Source organism: Nipponia nippon, unplaced genomic scaffold (genome assembly GCF_047370975.1).
Source record: "Nipponia nippon isolate SJK-2023a ecotype South Korea unplaced genomic scaffold, ASM4737097v1 scaffold_9, whole genome shotgun sequence".
NCBI lineage: Eukaryota > Metazoa > Chordata > Aves > Pelecaniformes > Threskiornithidae > Nipponia > Nipponia nippon.
Window position 1 is genome coordinate 10,358,319 of NW_028262413.1, and position 17,782 is coordinate 10,376,100.

General features: G+C 41.8%; 1 protein-coding gene across 1 annotated transcript in view; it reads right to left on the minus strand.

The window, feature by feature from the left end:
- Positions 1-940: 940 nt before the first annotated feature.
- Positions 941-17,782, minus strand: part of MDFIC2 (MyoD family inhibitor domain containing 2) — a 49,094-nt gene continuing 32,252 nt past the window's right edge. Inside the window, exons 4-6 of the mRNA XM_087744335.1 lie at positions 13,531-13,595; positions 5,733-5,958; positions 941-1,200 (exon numbers count right to left, since the gene is read on the minus strand). Coding sequence (XP_087600461.1) covers positions 941-1,200; positions 5,733-5,958; positions 13,531-13,595 — 551 coding nt within the window. The remainder of the gene's footprint in view (positions 1,201-5,732; positions 5,959-13,530; positions 13,596-17,782) is intronic.

Genomic DNA, 17,782 nt, shown 5'->3' on the forward strand with positions numbered 1-17,782 from the left:
AAAGAGATAAAGGGAGTCTGAAAGCACAACCAGGATAGATACTGTCATTTTGTAATCTTTTGTGCACAGGTGGAGATGCCTGTTTCCACTAGAATAGGTGGCAATATTCTGCTGCTTGCAGAAATCTTACAAATGAAAATTAGGCAAAGGAGTTACTGGTTATCCACGGGGTAATTCTCCTCTGGAAGTGTGCAGTCAATTCCCATTTAGGCTAATTACACTTAAGGAGCCCTTTCCTATAACTAATGAACAATAGGCATAACCTGTTATTACATAACCATAGGCACGCACATTAATACACTGTCGAATTGCACTACCCTGTTAAAATGCTTCCTCTACAAAATTCACTGGAGATTTTTAGAGACATTTGCTGTAATTACCGCTAGCATGGTTTCTAATTCATTTAATTTTCTTTTCTACCTAAACTGAGCATATAAGTGTGTTTTAAGAGATTGAATAAATAAATTTTTAATTATAAAATGATGCTCTATCATACATTATTAATAATAACCAACAATGTGTAATACATGTTTAGGTATGAATCTATTAGGAAGATGAACTAATATATATCAGTCCTAAAATAATGTCCTAATTTGTCCTGTGTTTATGAATGGGGAAATCCGTGTTTAAAGCAATTACAGATTTATAAAAGCTTTGGATTGACAGTGGGTAAAGCATCGAGCACACTTGGCACTTAGGAATTCTGTTGTTGTCTGTGGCAAAGGAGAAGACCCTTTTTTGCCCTTTATTGGTTTCAGCAGTTTGTGAAATCATACAACCAGAATGGTACAGATATACAGACCTCCAGGGTGGGAGCAGCATGATGCACATAGTCCTGGTTGGCAAACACTTTCAGAAAAAAAAAAAAAAAAAAATCTCCTTTGTACTCTGTCAGTTCACTTTCAGGCAGTTTTGGGGAATTTTATCACTTATTTTCCTATTAGCGATAGCAGACTTCGGAAATCTCCATGGCAAGTTCCAGGCATTCACCAGTCTCGTGGCAGGACTCAAAAAGGCTGCAATCAATGTCACAGTCACAGTTGCAGTCGTTGTTGGCGTGGTCTTCGTTGGAGGTCTGGTAGTATCTATTGGATGGACAACAGGTATCTGTCAGCCAATGTTCACAGGTATCAGGCAGCATTATAAGAAAGTCCCAAAATTGGCAGAACAAGCAGGCCAGGATAAGTGTTGCGCATTCATCTAAGAAAAAGGAAAAGCAGCGAGACATAAGAAAAAGGGTGTGCTTGAATACCCAGGTTCAGGCTAGTGTGACTACACAGAAATGAGATGCAAGACTGCACACAAGGTAGGCTAAAAATACATTGATGATAACTACTTCCATAAAGTCAAATGAAAGGATTTATTTTCTATGTTGTTTGTTCTGGGAAAACAACAGCGGCATGAAAATAATTGGAATGAAAATATTCTGCAGCAGTGAAGCTCAGAGGAACAAGTACTCTGAACCAACTTTATGGTTGGACTCGAAGATCTTAAAGGTCTTTTCCAACCTAAATGATCCTATGATTCTGTACTCCTAAAGTGTTTGGGCTATAAATTTCAGCACAGGTGTGAACATCACACAGCAGGGATGCTCTGCTGGGGGGTTTGCAGCCTTGCAGGAGTTTGGAACTGCTGCTGCTTTGTGATGCCACATGTGCTACCTGGCCAATGCACGTGACACTGGAGTTTATTTTCTTTTTCACAAGAGTTTGCAATTAAAGATAAAAATCATCAGACTGCTCCTTCTATTTCTAGGAAGGAAAAAAAAAATCAACAAAAAAACCCAAAAAAACTTTCAGGGGTATTTTTTGCCTGCATACAGAGTTCAGAACTGAATCCTTCTTATTTAAATGATTCCTTTCTGGGCTGTAAGTCTGTTATGGTCTGAATCAGTCCTTGCTGGAGGTCAGTGTGCAAATACCCAAAGCTTTTGTGGAGAGTGGATCAGGCCCTCAGACTCTCCGGGTCTAGTTCTTGCTTTTCTATGTGGTCAGTCTGGATGCATGGGATAGTGTGTTCCTGGCTCATGATATGGTGTCAGGATAAGGACTGAGATGATCTTATGAAGAAGACCAAATGCACACACACAGGGGAAAAGAAGCATACAGATTCATCATCTGCTTATAGTGTGGTTTCTGTAAGTAGTCTGTTTCAGTAAAAATGTTTAATGACAGCTAGATTGCCTAACCAAAGACAGGGGGGAAAGCAAGTCTGGAGAACAGCATTTACAGAGGGCAGCGTGCTGATCTGTTCTCAGCCCAGCGTCCTTCCACTTCCCCGCTGAAACGGGTTTGTCACCTTTTCTTTCACAGACTTGTTAATTTCTGAAAGGAGATAAAAGTTTGGAAAATACTATCAGCTAGGATGTGTGTCTGGAGCCAGTGAATATTCCTGAAAACTTGGTCACTTTGTGTTATATTTGTTCCCCTCAAAAATCAACTCATTACCTCCCCACCGTTCAAACTACAGCATCTGGGGAGACTGCATCCCAGTGCAGCAGGGCTCGGAGCAGGTGTGAGATTCTGACTGTGTGAATCCAGTTGGAGCGCAAAGACCCAGACCTTTCAATTTTTTTTTTCCCTCCTTGTTTTTGGAAAGGAAAAATGCTTTCAACAATATGAATGCCTTTTCATTGGTTCTTTCAGGAAAGCATATGGTTATAACCACATTTCTTGCCCTAGGATGACTAACTGTGAACTCATTCAACTGCATTGGTTCTGTTGTGGCATTTTCTATCTCACGTAACATAAAGTTCACTGCCAGGAAGTTTCCAGAATTATGCTTTTTTTTTTTTTTTCTTTTTAAGAAAGCTTTCTTGATGAAAAACAAAATAAAAAAATCATTCCAGCTTCTTTATAAAAAAAAAAAGGCAGTTAAACCAAGAATAAATAGCATGTGATTGAACTTCTTTCTAAGTAGCATATCATCACCAATGTTATCAATTTTAATACTTGTTTAAATATGTCAAGATCTATTTAAGTTCAGACAAGCACAACTAACTTCTAAGTCAGTTCTGTTGAATAAGAATGACTAGATTTTGGTGATACCTAGTAAATTCATGCTTATATTTTTTTCTAATTAAATGAACTGAAATAATTATAAAATTGAAACGTTTTATAAGGTGACACCGCTGCATTTAATTGTATGAAATTTACAGTGTAGAAAATGTAATCATTTTATCCAGTAGTCCATGGTGTAATTAAGACTATTCTTTTTAGATATCTTATGTTTATGAAATTTCCTTCCTATACATAGATGTGAGAGATGAAATTCAAAATTATATATCAATTAAGGATCTTCCAATTTTTTTTCTCTCTAAACATCTGTTTTCTAATAACAGTTTTTTTCCTGAACGTGTTAACCATAATGGTGCTTATGTAATCTTGAGAGAATAGATATGATTCTTAGGGCTTCATCCAGGAAAGAGAGCACACAAAAAGCACAAGATTTTAATAATAAAGTAATGTTTCAGCACAGTGTCTGTGATGTGCAGTAAAGATGCTTTTAAATTCCCATCAGAGCACACACCATGAACTGTGATAATGGATGTAACACATTTCGAAAAATCTGCATGTGTGAGGCTTTTTTGTCCTGTTTTAAGTGGGGTAATGTATATAAATAATAGATATTAGCAATTAAACATCCATTCCTATGCATTCATTTATATATTTGAAAATAAATTAGCCACAAACTGTATAAAAGAAGATGCAATCTCCTGTTTTCTCTTCTGTTTTCCCTGCTGTTTGCGAAACGGCATTACTGCATTTATCTCGGTGAGAACCACAACCTCAGCTCTCATTCTCTACGTTAGTGGATTAATTACCACAAAAGAAGACCTTCTAATAGTTTTTGTAGCCTGCCTTATCTCTAAATTTTCCTGCTTTTGTTTGGTGGTTGTCAGCTCACCCTCTGCTCAAGCAGATGACGCTGTGAACAAACCTGGTCCAAAGCTCACAGAGGCCACGATGGTCACCCCTGGTGAGACCCATGAGCTTTGGATCTGCCTCTCTCTGAGCACAGGGAACAAAATAACTGCCAATTTCCTCAGCTATCATTCTGCCTTCAAAGGTTTTCCATGCACCAGCAAACAGGATTTGGCCTTGTGTGTGTGGAATAAGCAGCAACTTGTCAGAGTAGAGTGAGCAGAGTACGCAGTGACAACCACAAATCTGGTTTCCTTTGGTTTTCTTGGCTTCCATCCAGCCCTTAACATTATTAATTGAGCACAGATTGTTTTTTTTATTAATTTCCTTCACTTTTAGCTTTTTTAAGGAGTATGAAATCTGTTATTTGCATCACATGATACACACCTGTGAGCCAGTAATGGTTGAGGGGTCTGATCAGATAGTCAGCAAACTCAGAAAATAGTGAGTGTCTGGACCAGAGGATGAGTCCCCAGAATGAAATAAATATTTCAGATCCTTCATAGAAATTACATGCATTCTAATAGATGTATTGGAGCCATCCCTTTTATTACAGGATCAGTGATAAAATGGAGATGGTAATGGCTCCTGGAGAGCATTGTGGTTTATTGTGTTCATCTGTATTTAGAAGTTCTTAATTCAGGGATTGGTAATATGATACATGTGATAATCCCAATTTCGTTGGATATAGCACACTAATCCGTTATTGCAAAAGGCACACATAAGAAACTTCAAAAATGCTTCACAGAAGCACTTTTTTTCATATCCATCAGAATAACCAGAAATAGCTGGTTCTCAGCATACTTCCACTAAAATCAGAGGTGTTATATTATTTAGATTAGCAGCAGTCATGCCCCTTGGTCTATAATAAGTGTTCACAACCCATTCTATTCCTTAACTCTTGGTTATACTATTGCCTTGGAAACTCTTACAGAAAATAATGAAGGTATCTGGCTCTTTTACTTGTGCTTTTATGCCATAAAAAGGATCAGCTCCTTTTCTGAAAAGGTAAGACAGCTCTGATTAATAGTCCCAGAGCAAGTTATGTTTTAGCAGTGTTCATTTGCAAAAATGCACTGAACTATTGGGCTTCTGCTGCAATTTTGGTAACTACTTTTCATAGCACTTTGTTTTCAAATATGCTTTTTCGAGACGCAGAGCATGCTGAACTAACCAAAATCCTATCCACGTATATCCACCTGGCCTGGTCATCAAAGACAGTTTCCTGCAGAAGCATGGCAGAGTATGAAGAGAGCTCCTCATCCTGCCCCACATGAGTTTTGCCGTGTAGGCAGTAGACAGAGTGTTTGGTGGTGGGTCAGCAGAATGGCAGCTTTGGATGTAACAGTCCATAGAAGAACTGTACACACAAGACCATAGAAGTAATGTGCAGACCAACAAACGCAGCATCTATTCAGCAACCACAGCAGCTGCTGCAGTACCAAAGGCAAAAAGCAACAACCTTTGCTACCGGGGAGAAGTGGGTCTGTGTGAGATACTCTGTTTATCTGATACTGACACTAGTACCTCTGTGCAAACACTCATTACAAACGTAGAAATGCTCTGTGCACCATAGGCTCTAAGCCCCTCTTCTATGACTTCAATATCACTGACAATTTAAGATTGTCTTCTACAGATTCTCATCTATCACAAAAATGTCTGCAGGGCAACTTAATGCTGTTTTTGGCTATGGTCTTGAACCTCCTGTTCAGTATGCAAGCATTTATTTCAAGTTAGATACACATAGTGCTTGTGCAATGGGCATTATTTAGAAATCAGTTTAAATGTGATCCGTTTTATAAAACATACCGTCACTGTCTCTCTGATGTACTGATGCATCATCTTCAATGTAAGTGAATTCTCTGCATTTCTCCAGGGAAGCAATGGATGATGTGCTCGCATCTGACAATTTCTTCTCATTTTTGGTACCCTTTGATGAAGCGTCTGTGATGCTGAATTCTGTGACAGAACTCATAACAATACTTTTCACAGGCTTTTCATCTGTATGTTTTTCATTTGTAAGCTGGTTATCTGGTGGGATTAGCAAAAAAAAAGACTTGTTTGTGATACAAAGACAAAGATCTGAAAGAATAACATATGCAGAATATCCAGGCCTACAGTTGTTTACTGCCAAGGCCTAACCCTACTTACCTAATGATTTCAGTCTCTTTATGCAAGTAAAGTTTATTCATGGTATAAGTATTTGTGAACTTGCATTCTAAGGTTTTCCCTTAGACCCAGTGGACTTAGAGGCTAAGTGATAATTCACTTCCACTGGGTGGGATCAGGTTAGGAGAGAGAACTATTGCCTCAGTCAACACCTATTTCGAGTGCGATACCCTAACTTCAATTTGTGATATAAAAGAAGGCAAAACAATTATCTTGTTAATTTTCAACGGCAGCTCTGTTTCCCTAAATTTACAGCCAACAATGTGTGTGTAGGTGGCACCTAGATGCAGATGTGCCAGCTCGCCATGGCTCATAATCTTGTAGCAAAGAAAGCCAGATGGTCTCTGTTTTACATCCAGATTCATTATTTCATAACTTCATCCACTCTTGTGTTGTTGGCCTGGAAGTCAACTAGAAGATGGGATACTTCACATGCTGTCAGCGTGCCAGAGAGGCAGCTCAAAAACCAGAGGGAGAGCTTAATTTTAAGCCCCAACTAGGGGAAAGGTTAAGAAGAGTTCTGAGCTCAATTTATTCTTGAAGAACTTCTCAGGCACAGATAAACATGGGTTGATATATAGTTTCACTTACTCTCTGACGTGATCAAGAGGCCAAAAAACACAGTCATTCTCTCTATGGCTGGGATGATAAAACCTCATCAGTTCTTATCTACAACTGATTAACTCCTGCACCTCACATCAAGCACAGCCTCACTTTTTATCTTACTTAAATCTTGTGTTATGCTTGCTCTTGAGCTACATACAGATAATCAATCTTTACAAACACCTCAGTTTTGCAAACATTACTTTCTGAGAGGAACAGTAAGTGCTCTAAAGCAGCTAATCTGCACTTTGCTGCAAGGAGCCAGAAGAGAAACCCTGCATATCTCTTATTTTTCAGGTACTTTTGACCCCTGACATATATTAAATAAGAGCCAAGAAAAGGTTGATGGGCAGTGAAACCTTGATGAGACTGCAGTATCCTTGTAGCCAAAAGGAGGAAATGGGGTTAGGGTGGGTGGATTGCAAGGCGGGTAAAAAACTGGGACCATTGGGCTTGAAGTGGAGGGAAGCAAGGGTTTGAGGACTAACTGGTATCTGGAGCAAGCCCAGTGAAAGCCACCAAGGTGGTGAAGGGTCTGGAGCTCCTGAAGTGTGAGGAGATGGTGAAGGAGTTAGGCTTGGTTGACCTGGAGAAGAGAAGACAAAAAACAGTGCTAGATGCTGTTTTCCACTTCATAACCAGAGCAATGGAGAAGCCAGACGCCAACTCATCCCAGTAGTGCACAGAGGTGAAAGGACAAGAGGCCACTGTCACAGGCTACAGCAAGGGCAATTGAGACTTCATATGGGACAAATTCTTCATCATGGGAGGTGTAAAGCACTGGGGCAGCCCCCAGTGAGGCTGGGGAAGTGTGGAGAGCTCAGCTGGGCATGGACCCCAGCAACCTGATTTTACTGTAGAGTTAGCCCTGGTCTGAGGTGGAGGCCAGATGAGGTGGCTTCTAGAAGTCCCTTCCAAGCTTAATTTTTCTGTGATTTCTATGATTCTATTTACTTACAGAATGAGTGAGCAATTCGTTTAAGTTTTTACTCATAGTTGTAATTCATGTCATTTTAGATCCTTTTCAAGTGGGGAAACATGCAGAAGCAGAAAAGGCGGGTAGAGGTTAGCAGAGTAAGACCCTGAGAGCAAAAAAAGAAATACTAAGCTACTATTTTCATTTTAACTTCAAATCACTCTTTTAAAAATGTGTGTTGTCAGATGTTTTGGCTTGATTTTGAGCTTGTAATAATGACAAAGTCTACTATGAAGGACATGTGGATTTTCCCTGTCCCAGAGAGTTTACAGGTTGGCCTTAGGCAGGGAGCAACCAGTGGGATAGAGAGAAGTGGAGGAAAGGAGACAGTAAGACAGCAGTGGCACAGAAAGGAGTCTCAGAAACCTATAACTGTCAGGTTTTGTGAGTGTTATGATGAAGGAAAGCCACAGGCGAGACTTGGGAAGGGCAGGGGAGGCGGTGGCTCCTCCGGGTGTGAACCAGCAGTGCAAAGCACAGTGGTGCTCGCCTGCAGGTTGTACACTTGGTAGTAGGAAACTAGCATAATGGGGAAAGCACGTCTGCTTTTGCCCACCTGTGGTAATTTGTTGATGGTTTTCCACCCAGAGTAAGTAAATGTAGTTTTGTTTAGTTTAGTTTTCCCCCCTCTGACTTCTTGGCCAGCCTCTTGAGTCCAAAATGTGAAAATTCATGCATTTTGGATGTACTTACATGTACAGTAACCACTGTTTTCCAGTGTTTATACATCAGTGATATATCACAATTTTTCCTGCACTTTCATTCAATAACATATTGTCCCCAGGAACAGTTGTGCTATTTGGAGTAGCAGAGCTCTGGAGGAAGCAATGTCCTGCTTATGCATTGGATTTATTGGATAATAATTGATTTGAGAGTCCAAATGACACATGCCCCACCTATTATTCAGGTGCCAATCTCACAAATGGATCTTGTTTGTCCAGGCTGAGAGCTACACACAGGCTGAGTAGTTGAATACACACGGATCAGATTGAAAGGCCTAGGCAAGAATGACAATTGCTACCATTTTCCACTTTCAAAATTGGCCCAAAAATCTAAACCGGATAAATTTTAAATCGCAATATATCTGTTGAATTCCCCATTTCCGCAACAATACAATGGCTCACAGAATGCATTTAAGCATTCAACAAATGAGACTGAAAAAAAATTAGACAGAAGTAATCAGTAAATGCCAGACTAACAGTTACTGTATCCACCAACTTCTACTATTCATGCTTAGAGTCAATTTTTGTTCTTGAAGTGCTGTTGAAGAGAAATCAAAACCAGAAATAGAAAGGCATAGACATAACCTGAATTTTTCAATACAGCACCATCAAACAAAAGGGTAACAAAAGCTGTCATTCAAGGACTCTTCTGTTTGTTAAAGCATACTACATCTTTGAAAATACAGTACATTTTAGTGTCAGACTCTTAGTTTGAAAAGCTCCCTTTAAGTAATGTTATACTTGTTTTGTACAGCTAGATCAAGTCTTCATGCAATCACCGTAACAAGCAACTTGCTATGACAAGTGAGATCCTTGCTTCCAGAAAACAGTGTGATAGAGGCTAAAGCAGTGTACAATTATAGGTCTTCATTTCATTTTTATGCAATTACCTTCAGTTCAGCTGTGAGTCCATCTACATTACGTCTTTTATCAATTTAATGTTTGCACAAAGTGTCTAAAGAAATAAAGATTATGCTAGACCAGCATAAAAAAAATGGTTAGCACTTTTTTTTTTCTTTTATAGTTCGTTGCTGCATGGAACAGTAGTAGGTTGAGAGATTGGAACAAATAAGTGGAGCCAAATAGGCTTTAAAAATACATTATGTACAACTGATATTATTTATGATTACTGTTAAATGAGAATGTAAAAATAATTTAAATTACAATTAGAGATGGGCAGAGGGTCAAACTTTGTGACTGCCTTCTAAAAGCCTGTGTTCAGTTTCAGATATCCATAAATGTCTGTGTTTTTAACATGTAGAAATCATCCACTGAAGTGAATTAAAAGACATATCATAATAAAGAAAGCTCAGGCTATTCAGTGGTAGGCAGAGGCAGCTAGACGTAAATCCCCACAAAGTACCACTTTTAAATAGTATCCTGAAGTAGCAACTTTCTTCCGTAATTGGGGAAGCTGGGGCTTGCCATGACTGTTGCAGTAGAAGACTTGGATTGTTCACCCATGTTTGTATTAAAGACAGAGATAGTCTCAATACTCAAATGAAATTTCTATTTTTTTTTTTTAAATTGGGTGATTCAGGTGGCTGACTACAGTGTCTAAATTCATGAAAGCACAAAGTAAATCACTTACTTTCCACTGATGCCAGTCCCAGATCCTCCTGGTTAATAGCAAGGAGCAGTGATACCAAGACTGGCATTTACAGTAGGTCCCCTGACTCCTACTTTTCTTCATTGGCTCAGGCACAAACCAGGGTCTTGCAGCCCCAGAGAACAGAATCATAGAATCATAAAATGGTTTGGGTTGGAAGGGATCTTAAAGTTCCAACCCCCCTGCCATGGTCAGGGACACCTTCCACTACACCAGGTTGCTCAAAGCCCCATCCAACCTGGCCTTGAGCACTTCCAGGGATGGGGCATCCACAGCTTCTCTGGACAACCTGTTCCAGTGCCTCACCACCCTCAGAGTGAAGAATTTCTTCCTTACAGCTAATCTAAATCTACCTTTTTCAGTTTAAACCCATTACCCCTTGTCCTGTCACTACACACCCTTGTAAAAAAAAAAAAAAAACAAACCTCTCCAGCTTTCCTGTAGGCCCCTTTTGGGTACTGGAAGGCTGCTACAAGGTCTCCCCAGAGCCTTCTCTTCTCCAGACTGAACAGCCCCAACTCTCTCAGCCTGTCTTCATAAGAGAGGTGCTCCAGCCCTCTGATCATCTTCAAGGCCTTCCTCTGGACCTGTTCCAATTGGTCCATGTCCTTCTAATGTTGGGGACCCCAGAGCTGAATGCAGTACTCCAGATGGGGTCCCACAAGAGCAGAGTAGAGGTGGAGAATCATCTCCCTCGACCTGCTGGTCACTGTGCTTTTGATGCAGCCCAGGATACAGTTGGCTTTCTGGTCTGCAAGCACACGTTGTGAGGTCATCCTGAGCTTCTCATTGGCCAACACCCCCAAGTCTTTCTCCTCAGGGCTGCTCTCAATCCATTCTCTGCCCAGCCTGTATTTGTGCTTGGGATTGCCCCGCCCCATGTGCAGGACCTTGCACTTGGCCTTGTTGAACTTCACGAAGTTCACACGGGCCCACCTCTCAAGCCTGTCAAGGTCCCTTTGGATGGCATCCCTTCCTTCCGGTGTGTTGACTGCACCACACAGCTTGGTGTCATGGGCAAACCTGCTGAGAGTGCACTCAATCCCACTGTCTGTGTTACCGACAAAGATGTTAAACAGTGCCAGTCCCAATACTGACTCCTGAGGAACACCACTCATCACTGGTCTCTACTTGGACATTGAGCCATTGACCACAACTCTTTGAGTGCCACCATCCAGCCAATTCCATATCCAATTGAGTGGTCCATCCATCAAATCCATATCTCTCCAATTTAGAGACAAGAGTATCATGCGGGACAGTGTCAAATGTTTTGCACAAGTCCAGGTGGATGACATGAGTTGCTCTTCCTTATCCACCAATGCTGCAGTCCTGTTGTAGAAGGCCACCAAATTTGTCAGGCACAATTTGCCCTTAGTGAAGCCATGTTGGTTGTCACCAATCACCTCCTTATTTTCCATGTGCCTTAGCATAGTCTCCAGGAGGATCTGCTCCATGATCCTGCCAGGCACAGAGGTGAGACTGACTGGCCTGTAGTTCCCTGGGTCTTCCTTTTTTCCCTTTTTAAAAATGGCAGTTAAGTTTCCCCTTTTCCAGTCAGTGGGAACTTCACCAGACTGCCGCAGCTTCTCAAGTATGATGGATAGTGGCTTAGCAACTTCATCTGCCAGTTCCCTCAGGACCTGTGGATGCATTTCATCAGGTCCCATGGACTTATGCACCTTCATGTTCCTTAGATGGTCTCGAACCTGATCTTCTCCTACAGTGGGAGGTTCTTCATCCTCCCAGTCCCTGCCTTTGCCTTCTGCAACTTGGGCGGTGTGGCTTGAGCGCTTCCCAGTGAAGACTCAGGCAAAAAGTCATTGAGTACCTCAGCCTTCTCCATACCCCAGGTAACCAGGCCTCCTGTTTCCTTCTGGAGAGGGCCCACATTTTCCCTCGTCTTCCTTTTATCACCAATGTACCTACAGAAGCTTTTCTTGTTGCCCTTGACATCCCTGGCCAGATTTAATTCTATCAGGACTTTAGCTTTCCTAACCTGATCCCTGGCTGCTCGGACACTTTCTCTGTATTCCTCCCAGGCTACCTGTCCTTGCTTCCACACTCTGTAGGCTTCCTTTTTGTGTTTGAGTTTGTCCAGGAGTTCCTTGTTCATCCATGCAGGTCTCCTGGTGTTTTTGCCTGACTTCCTCTTTGTTGGGATGCTCCTATCTGTCTACAGAGGGCCTCATTCGCTTGGTCTTCCTGGTCAGGTGGCCTGTAGCAGACCCCCACTATAATGTCACCTGTCCCTGCCCTCCCGTTAATCCTGACCCATAAGATCTCGGTTGGTTCCTCACCCATCCCCAGGTGGAGCTCCATGCACTCCAGCTGGTCATTGACATAGAGGGCAAGAACCCCTCCTCATCTCCCCTGCCTGTCCTTCCTAAAGAGCCTGTATCCTTCCATTCCAACACTCCAGTCATAAGAGCCATCCCACCGCATCTCCATAGCTCTGCAGATGCGTGCACATCTCTAACTCCTCTTGTTTATTCCCCATGCTGCGTGTGTTTGCATAGAGGCATTTAAATTGAGCCCCTGATGAAGCTGACTTATTGGCTGTAGTGGCTGGAATTCCCTTGTGCTGCTCTTCAGGTGCTCTCCTGCTGACCTGTGATCCTTCTCCATGCTCTGGGCATCTGTTGCTGGCACTGGCATGAAACTGGTAGGAGTGGGATGGATTGAGGTTCCCCTCTCCCAGCAACTTTAAAGCTCTAGGAGTTTTCTAGCAGTCTTTTGAAATTAGCTTTAACAAAGTGCCATATAAGTGCTCTAAGTCTCTTTTTGGCAGGGGACAGACAGGAGGATGAGGTGCTCTGTTCTGTTGGACAGGGACTGCAGCAATATGGATCATGCCACAGAGCTGTCTGGAGCAACTGGTTAGGGGCTATCACCCTATGTAGGGCTCATACACATCTTACAAGCAAAGCACAAGGGAGCCTGTGGCTCTACTTGCCAGTGGCATTTGTCCCCAGTCCATCCTGGCAGTGGCCCTTGGCCTCACACCCCTGTGGCAAGGAGTCCCAAAGGTTAATGGTGAACTGTGTGGAAAACTCTAGCAGTTTAGGTCATATAACTTTTTAATTTCACCATGAGGCATCTTCGTATATTAGTGCAGCAAAAGAACCAAAGGAACGCCTGGCTGATCTCCCTGCCATTCGTTATCCCATGCACCGCTGTCGCTACCTGTCTATTTATTATATCACATGCACATCACTGGAAGAGCTGTGTGCCATGTCCATTCAGTCCTCAGATGAAGCAGGCAGAGCTACATCAGACCTGATGGATGATAACTTGTAAGTATAAAGGCTTGAACTGAACTCACTTGGTTTGAAAAGACTCATAGTAAAATGAAACCCAAACCCCAGGTTTCGATGGCCATGTTTCAAAAAAGAAAAAGTAAAAAGAAAAACAAAATGCTTTTTCTTGCCAGTCTAAAGGACATAATTTGTCTGCCAGCAGCAATGGGAGGGGATGCCAGGAGTATCTCTGCATGGTGTGACACATGCACGGGGCCAGCAGCTTTCCTGGATGGTCCTCACTGCTCAGCGTCACCCTGGGAAGCGCCGGGAGGGGCAGGGAGCTGGTGCAGCTGTCTTGGTGGAAAAACAAAGCAACATTGCAGAGGGACACTGTAAATAAATGTGGTTTGGCACATGTATCACCCCCAGCCACTTAGTGACAGTCATTGATTTCAGGAATTGCTGCTTTGGGGGCAAATAGAAGCAAGTGTGCTTCCTTGCAGGGGGAGGTTACGTGGGATGGTGCACTGTTTGTGTTACTCCCTGTCTCATTTCTGGAAAGGAAGCCACAAGAAAAACAAATTGCTAAGAGAGAAAGTTTCATCTGAGAAGAGGGGAAAAGGATCACTGGCAAACACAGCAGTTCCTGTTTCAGGTAAGTACAGAAAATCTGAGAGCTGGGAGGTCTGTGATGAAATGTGGGGCATCATCCATGCCCAAACACCCCAGAAACCTTAGATGAGATTCCCAAATCATCAGCAAAGGAGGAGAGAGGAAATTGCACCCCCAAGCTCCAACCTCTGTGGCTTATCCTTCTTGGTGGACAAGATGCCCAAGGTCCTCACAGTGGCAAGCCCAGGACCCCACATGGGTGCTGAGCTCCTCCACCTCTGCTATGCTTGCCAGGCCACCCACTCCCGGCTTAGGGCTTGGAGGCTTAAGTCTCCCTTCTTTCTCTCTCCCAGGGTTAGGGAGGCAAAGTAGGAAGTGGGGGTGTGGGACTGTCCCCACAGTGAGTGCAGCAGATGAAGCAAACTCCATGGGAACTGCTCTCATCCATGTAGGAGAGGCCAGAGGGAGAGCGGGCCCCACAGCCGACCCAAAGCAACCTGCTCTAGACTAATATATCATGGGTGCTCTCATAGCTTCGTGCCCGTTACATTTTCTGAGCTCAGGCGTAAGGATACAGGGGATTTAGAGACTGTTTATTTTTGTCATAGGGAAACAGGAAATAGTACACAAGGCTATAAATATATTTGGGGCTTCAGATGACATCATGAACCTGTGCAAGTGCTTCTCTTCTGATTTATGATGATGGACTGGTAATTCACAGGAGCTTGGGTTTACTTTTTTTTGCTGTTGCAGTAACAAAGCTAATGGTGCAATCCCTGGTGGGGCATTTTATCAATAGTGAATTTTTAACCTCATTGCATACGTTTTAACTTCATGAATTAGTGACCCAGCTGACTGTAAAGCCTTCTATAGGCTTATTATAAATCTATCACAGGACTGGCAAGAAATTTTGGCCCAGATCCTAAACTCTGACAGGCATGTGTTGATGGACTGCATAGCAAGCACTTCCACTAATATTTCTCACTAATTATACCATATATTAAAAAAAAAATGAATGAAGCCAATGTTTATATGCAGCTTTAACTGCTTTTGATATAAGAAAACAACACAATCGCTAATAAATTTTCACCTTCAATGTTTCTACTCATCATAATTTTTACCATGATGAATGAAGTTAGAACTGGAGAGGGAGGGGGTTCATCCTGAAATCTGTTCAGTGAATGACTGAATTTACTTCCCTTCCCCAACTTGCGTTGAGGAAGGAGGGAACAGATGGACACAGGAAGAAGAGGGAGGCAAGTGCGGAACGAAGGAGATGGGTGAGGAACAGATGGAGTTGGGGGAAAGCGAAGAGGAGAGTCAGCAAGAATGGTAGGAAAGTTTTCCACTTGACCTTGAGCTGAAATGAAGATCTGCATATACCATGGGGCAGCTAGATTTTGGGATGCATCCTTTTTTCTCTCTGTGGCGCTTGCGCCTCGAAGTCTTGTGGGCCATCCCAATAATCCAGTCCATCCCAGGGGATCTGCAGAAACAGAGCCTAGATTTTCTCGAGGGGACAGCTGCTGCAGAAGGGCATCTGCACTGTGTTCAAGTGCAGGCAGGAGGCAAATGTGTGCAAACGCAGTACCCAAAATGGGTTGGGATGTGGTAAGTCTCCCAGGCACCCCAACCAATCCAGAGATTTGAGCTTATGATTTTGAAGAGGTATCCTATGCCCTGTTTGTTGTTAGGATCCGATGGCCAAAATACTCAAAGTGATTTATGATTTTACCTGCTTAAAGTAAGATATTTGAGATGGCCTGATTTTCAGAATATGCTGAGCATCTGCGCTTTGAGGTGTATTGAATTATATAGCCCAAATCACTAGTAAGTCCTGGAAAATCTTGATTATATTCTTAATTCTATTAAATTGCCTGCATTGGTTCTGGCTTTGCTAGCTGAAGAATGGAAGAGGTGAAAGTTAAATATTGGCCATGTGTGTCATTCCCTTTGAAGAAAATGGGAGCCATGTGCACTCACCTAACAGCAAAGTTTGGCCCCAACTATGATTTCACAGCTGGGCCCTAACTTCAGGAATGCCAAAGCACTAAATGACTCAATTGGAGTAATCTGATCAATGCTGTATTTTCACTGTGGATTTAAATTGCACACACAGCAAGAGCAGACTTAGTTTTCTTCTCTCTCAAAATCACTTTTCTCTGCAGATTTGATAGCATAAATATGAAGTTTTGCTCTCATCACACAAATAAGTGAAATGGCAGAAAACGTATGTCAAATAAAATGCACAACATTATGTCCTTTTTACTTTTTGGAGGCTGTTTAAGAAAATGGCTTCATTAATTTTGACTGAATAAAAGGTTCCTTTAAGAGATTTCAATAGGTGACATGAAAAATGTTAATACGAATGATCAAGACAATGGAGGTTAAAACTGTTTTGAAAATATGTTTCTTTTATAGATCTCAGCTGTTGGAAGAGTTACAGAATAAATATACAGTAGTGCTGACATTCGGTGCTGTTTCATCTTAGCAAAAGAGTTTTTAATAAAGAAAATTCTTTTCAAGGAACGCTTTCTGCAGCCAGTCTTCAAAAAGAGGTTTTCCCCCCTCCTAGTTTAATAAAATTAAAGTAATTTATGTCATATTGATATGTCGATATGTTTTTCAATAAACTTTTTCACAGAGATTTTTTTAAAATTCTCTTCACTTTAAAAATTATAATTATATGTCTTCCTCCCACTTTGAAAATGGCACAAGGTGCTCATTTGCAGAGCTCTACTGTTCAAATCTTCACTGAGAATAGAAATGTCATGACTCAGTTAACAATGCTTTATTATTCACATTGATCTTTTTTTATAGTGTTCTTTATCTCAAAAACATTGTAAATCAGATATCTTCCTCCCACTCTTTTGTTCATTTGCAAATTTTTATTATTCTAGTTTAAAAAAGCAATGGAGTGTCAAGAGTCAGTGTATATTGTTTATGTTCTTTTTTGCTTCAAAATTACTTTTAACTATAAAAAGTAAGATGTACAGCAGGAAAAAAAAAAAAAGGTGGATTTAAGGATGCTTAAAAAAGAATTGAAGGGATCAGTGTGAATCTTATGTTGTTGGCTTACACTATAGAGTTGTAACGGACTTTGCAAGAAAGGGGACCAAACACTTTATGAAAACATTTTCATGTGCTAATTCAAAAGTCCCTATTGCATCAGATATCATCATCCACATTAGACACCGGACATAATTCACGCTCTTAATGAACACAATAGCAAAATTCACAACTGCTTTTGTAGCACGTTCACTGGATGCTTTACAGGTGCCTGCCCAGAGACCTGCACTCTCCATCGCTGTGTCTCAGAGCTTGGCGCCAGGTTCTCAGGAGCCCTTGCCTGATAAGCACCAAGATAAATCACTGGATTTGTGCAGGAACTTCACAGCTTTGGTATCAAGTGTTAACTGCAGCAGAAACATATCATCAGCTGGTCAACAGGCAATGCAGTCACTGAAACCCATGGGCCAGAGTGTGGGATATGGCCGTGCATCTTCTGGGAGAGCTGTGCTGGAGTTCCCAAGGTTTGTTTCTAGATTGGGTCTTCCAAATTCTGCTTCAGCCACTGTTTTCTTTCCTACCAAGTTTTTCTTTAGGTCTCTATTTATTTCCTGGCTGTTGTGACTGTATGAAATGGCCTCCATGAAATAAATCCATTATAGTAATAGGGGTTAGTCCAGAGAGCAGCAGGACCTCTTGGCATTTCACGTACTGCTTTCTGATAGGTAATTTTTTTTTCTTTTGCCTGTTTTGAATTAATTTCCTCCAGTTTGTGATCAGGGCATCCTGGCACTCTGTTGTTACTCCAGCAGCTCTTGAGAGAGATCATCCTCTCTGGGAGTGTCCAAGAAAGAGTAGCTGTTTCTGAAGCTGAATTTAAGCCCCAGATTGGATTTTTGGATCTTGTAGGTGGTGTGGTG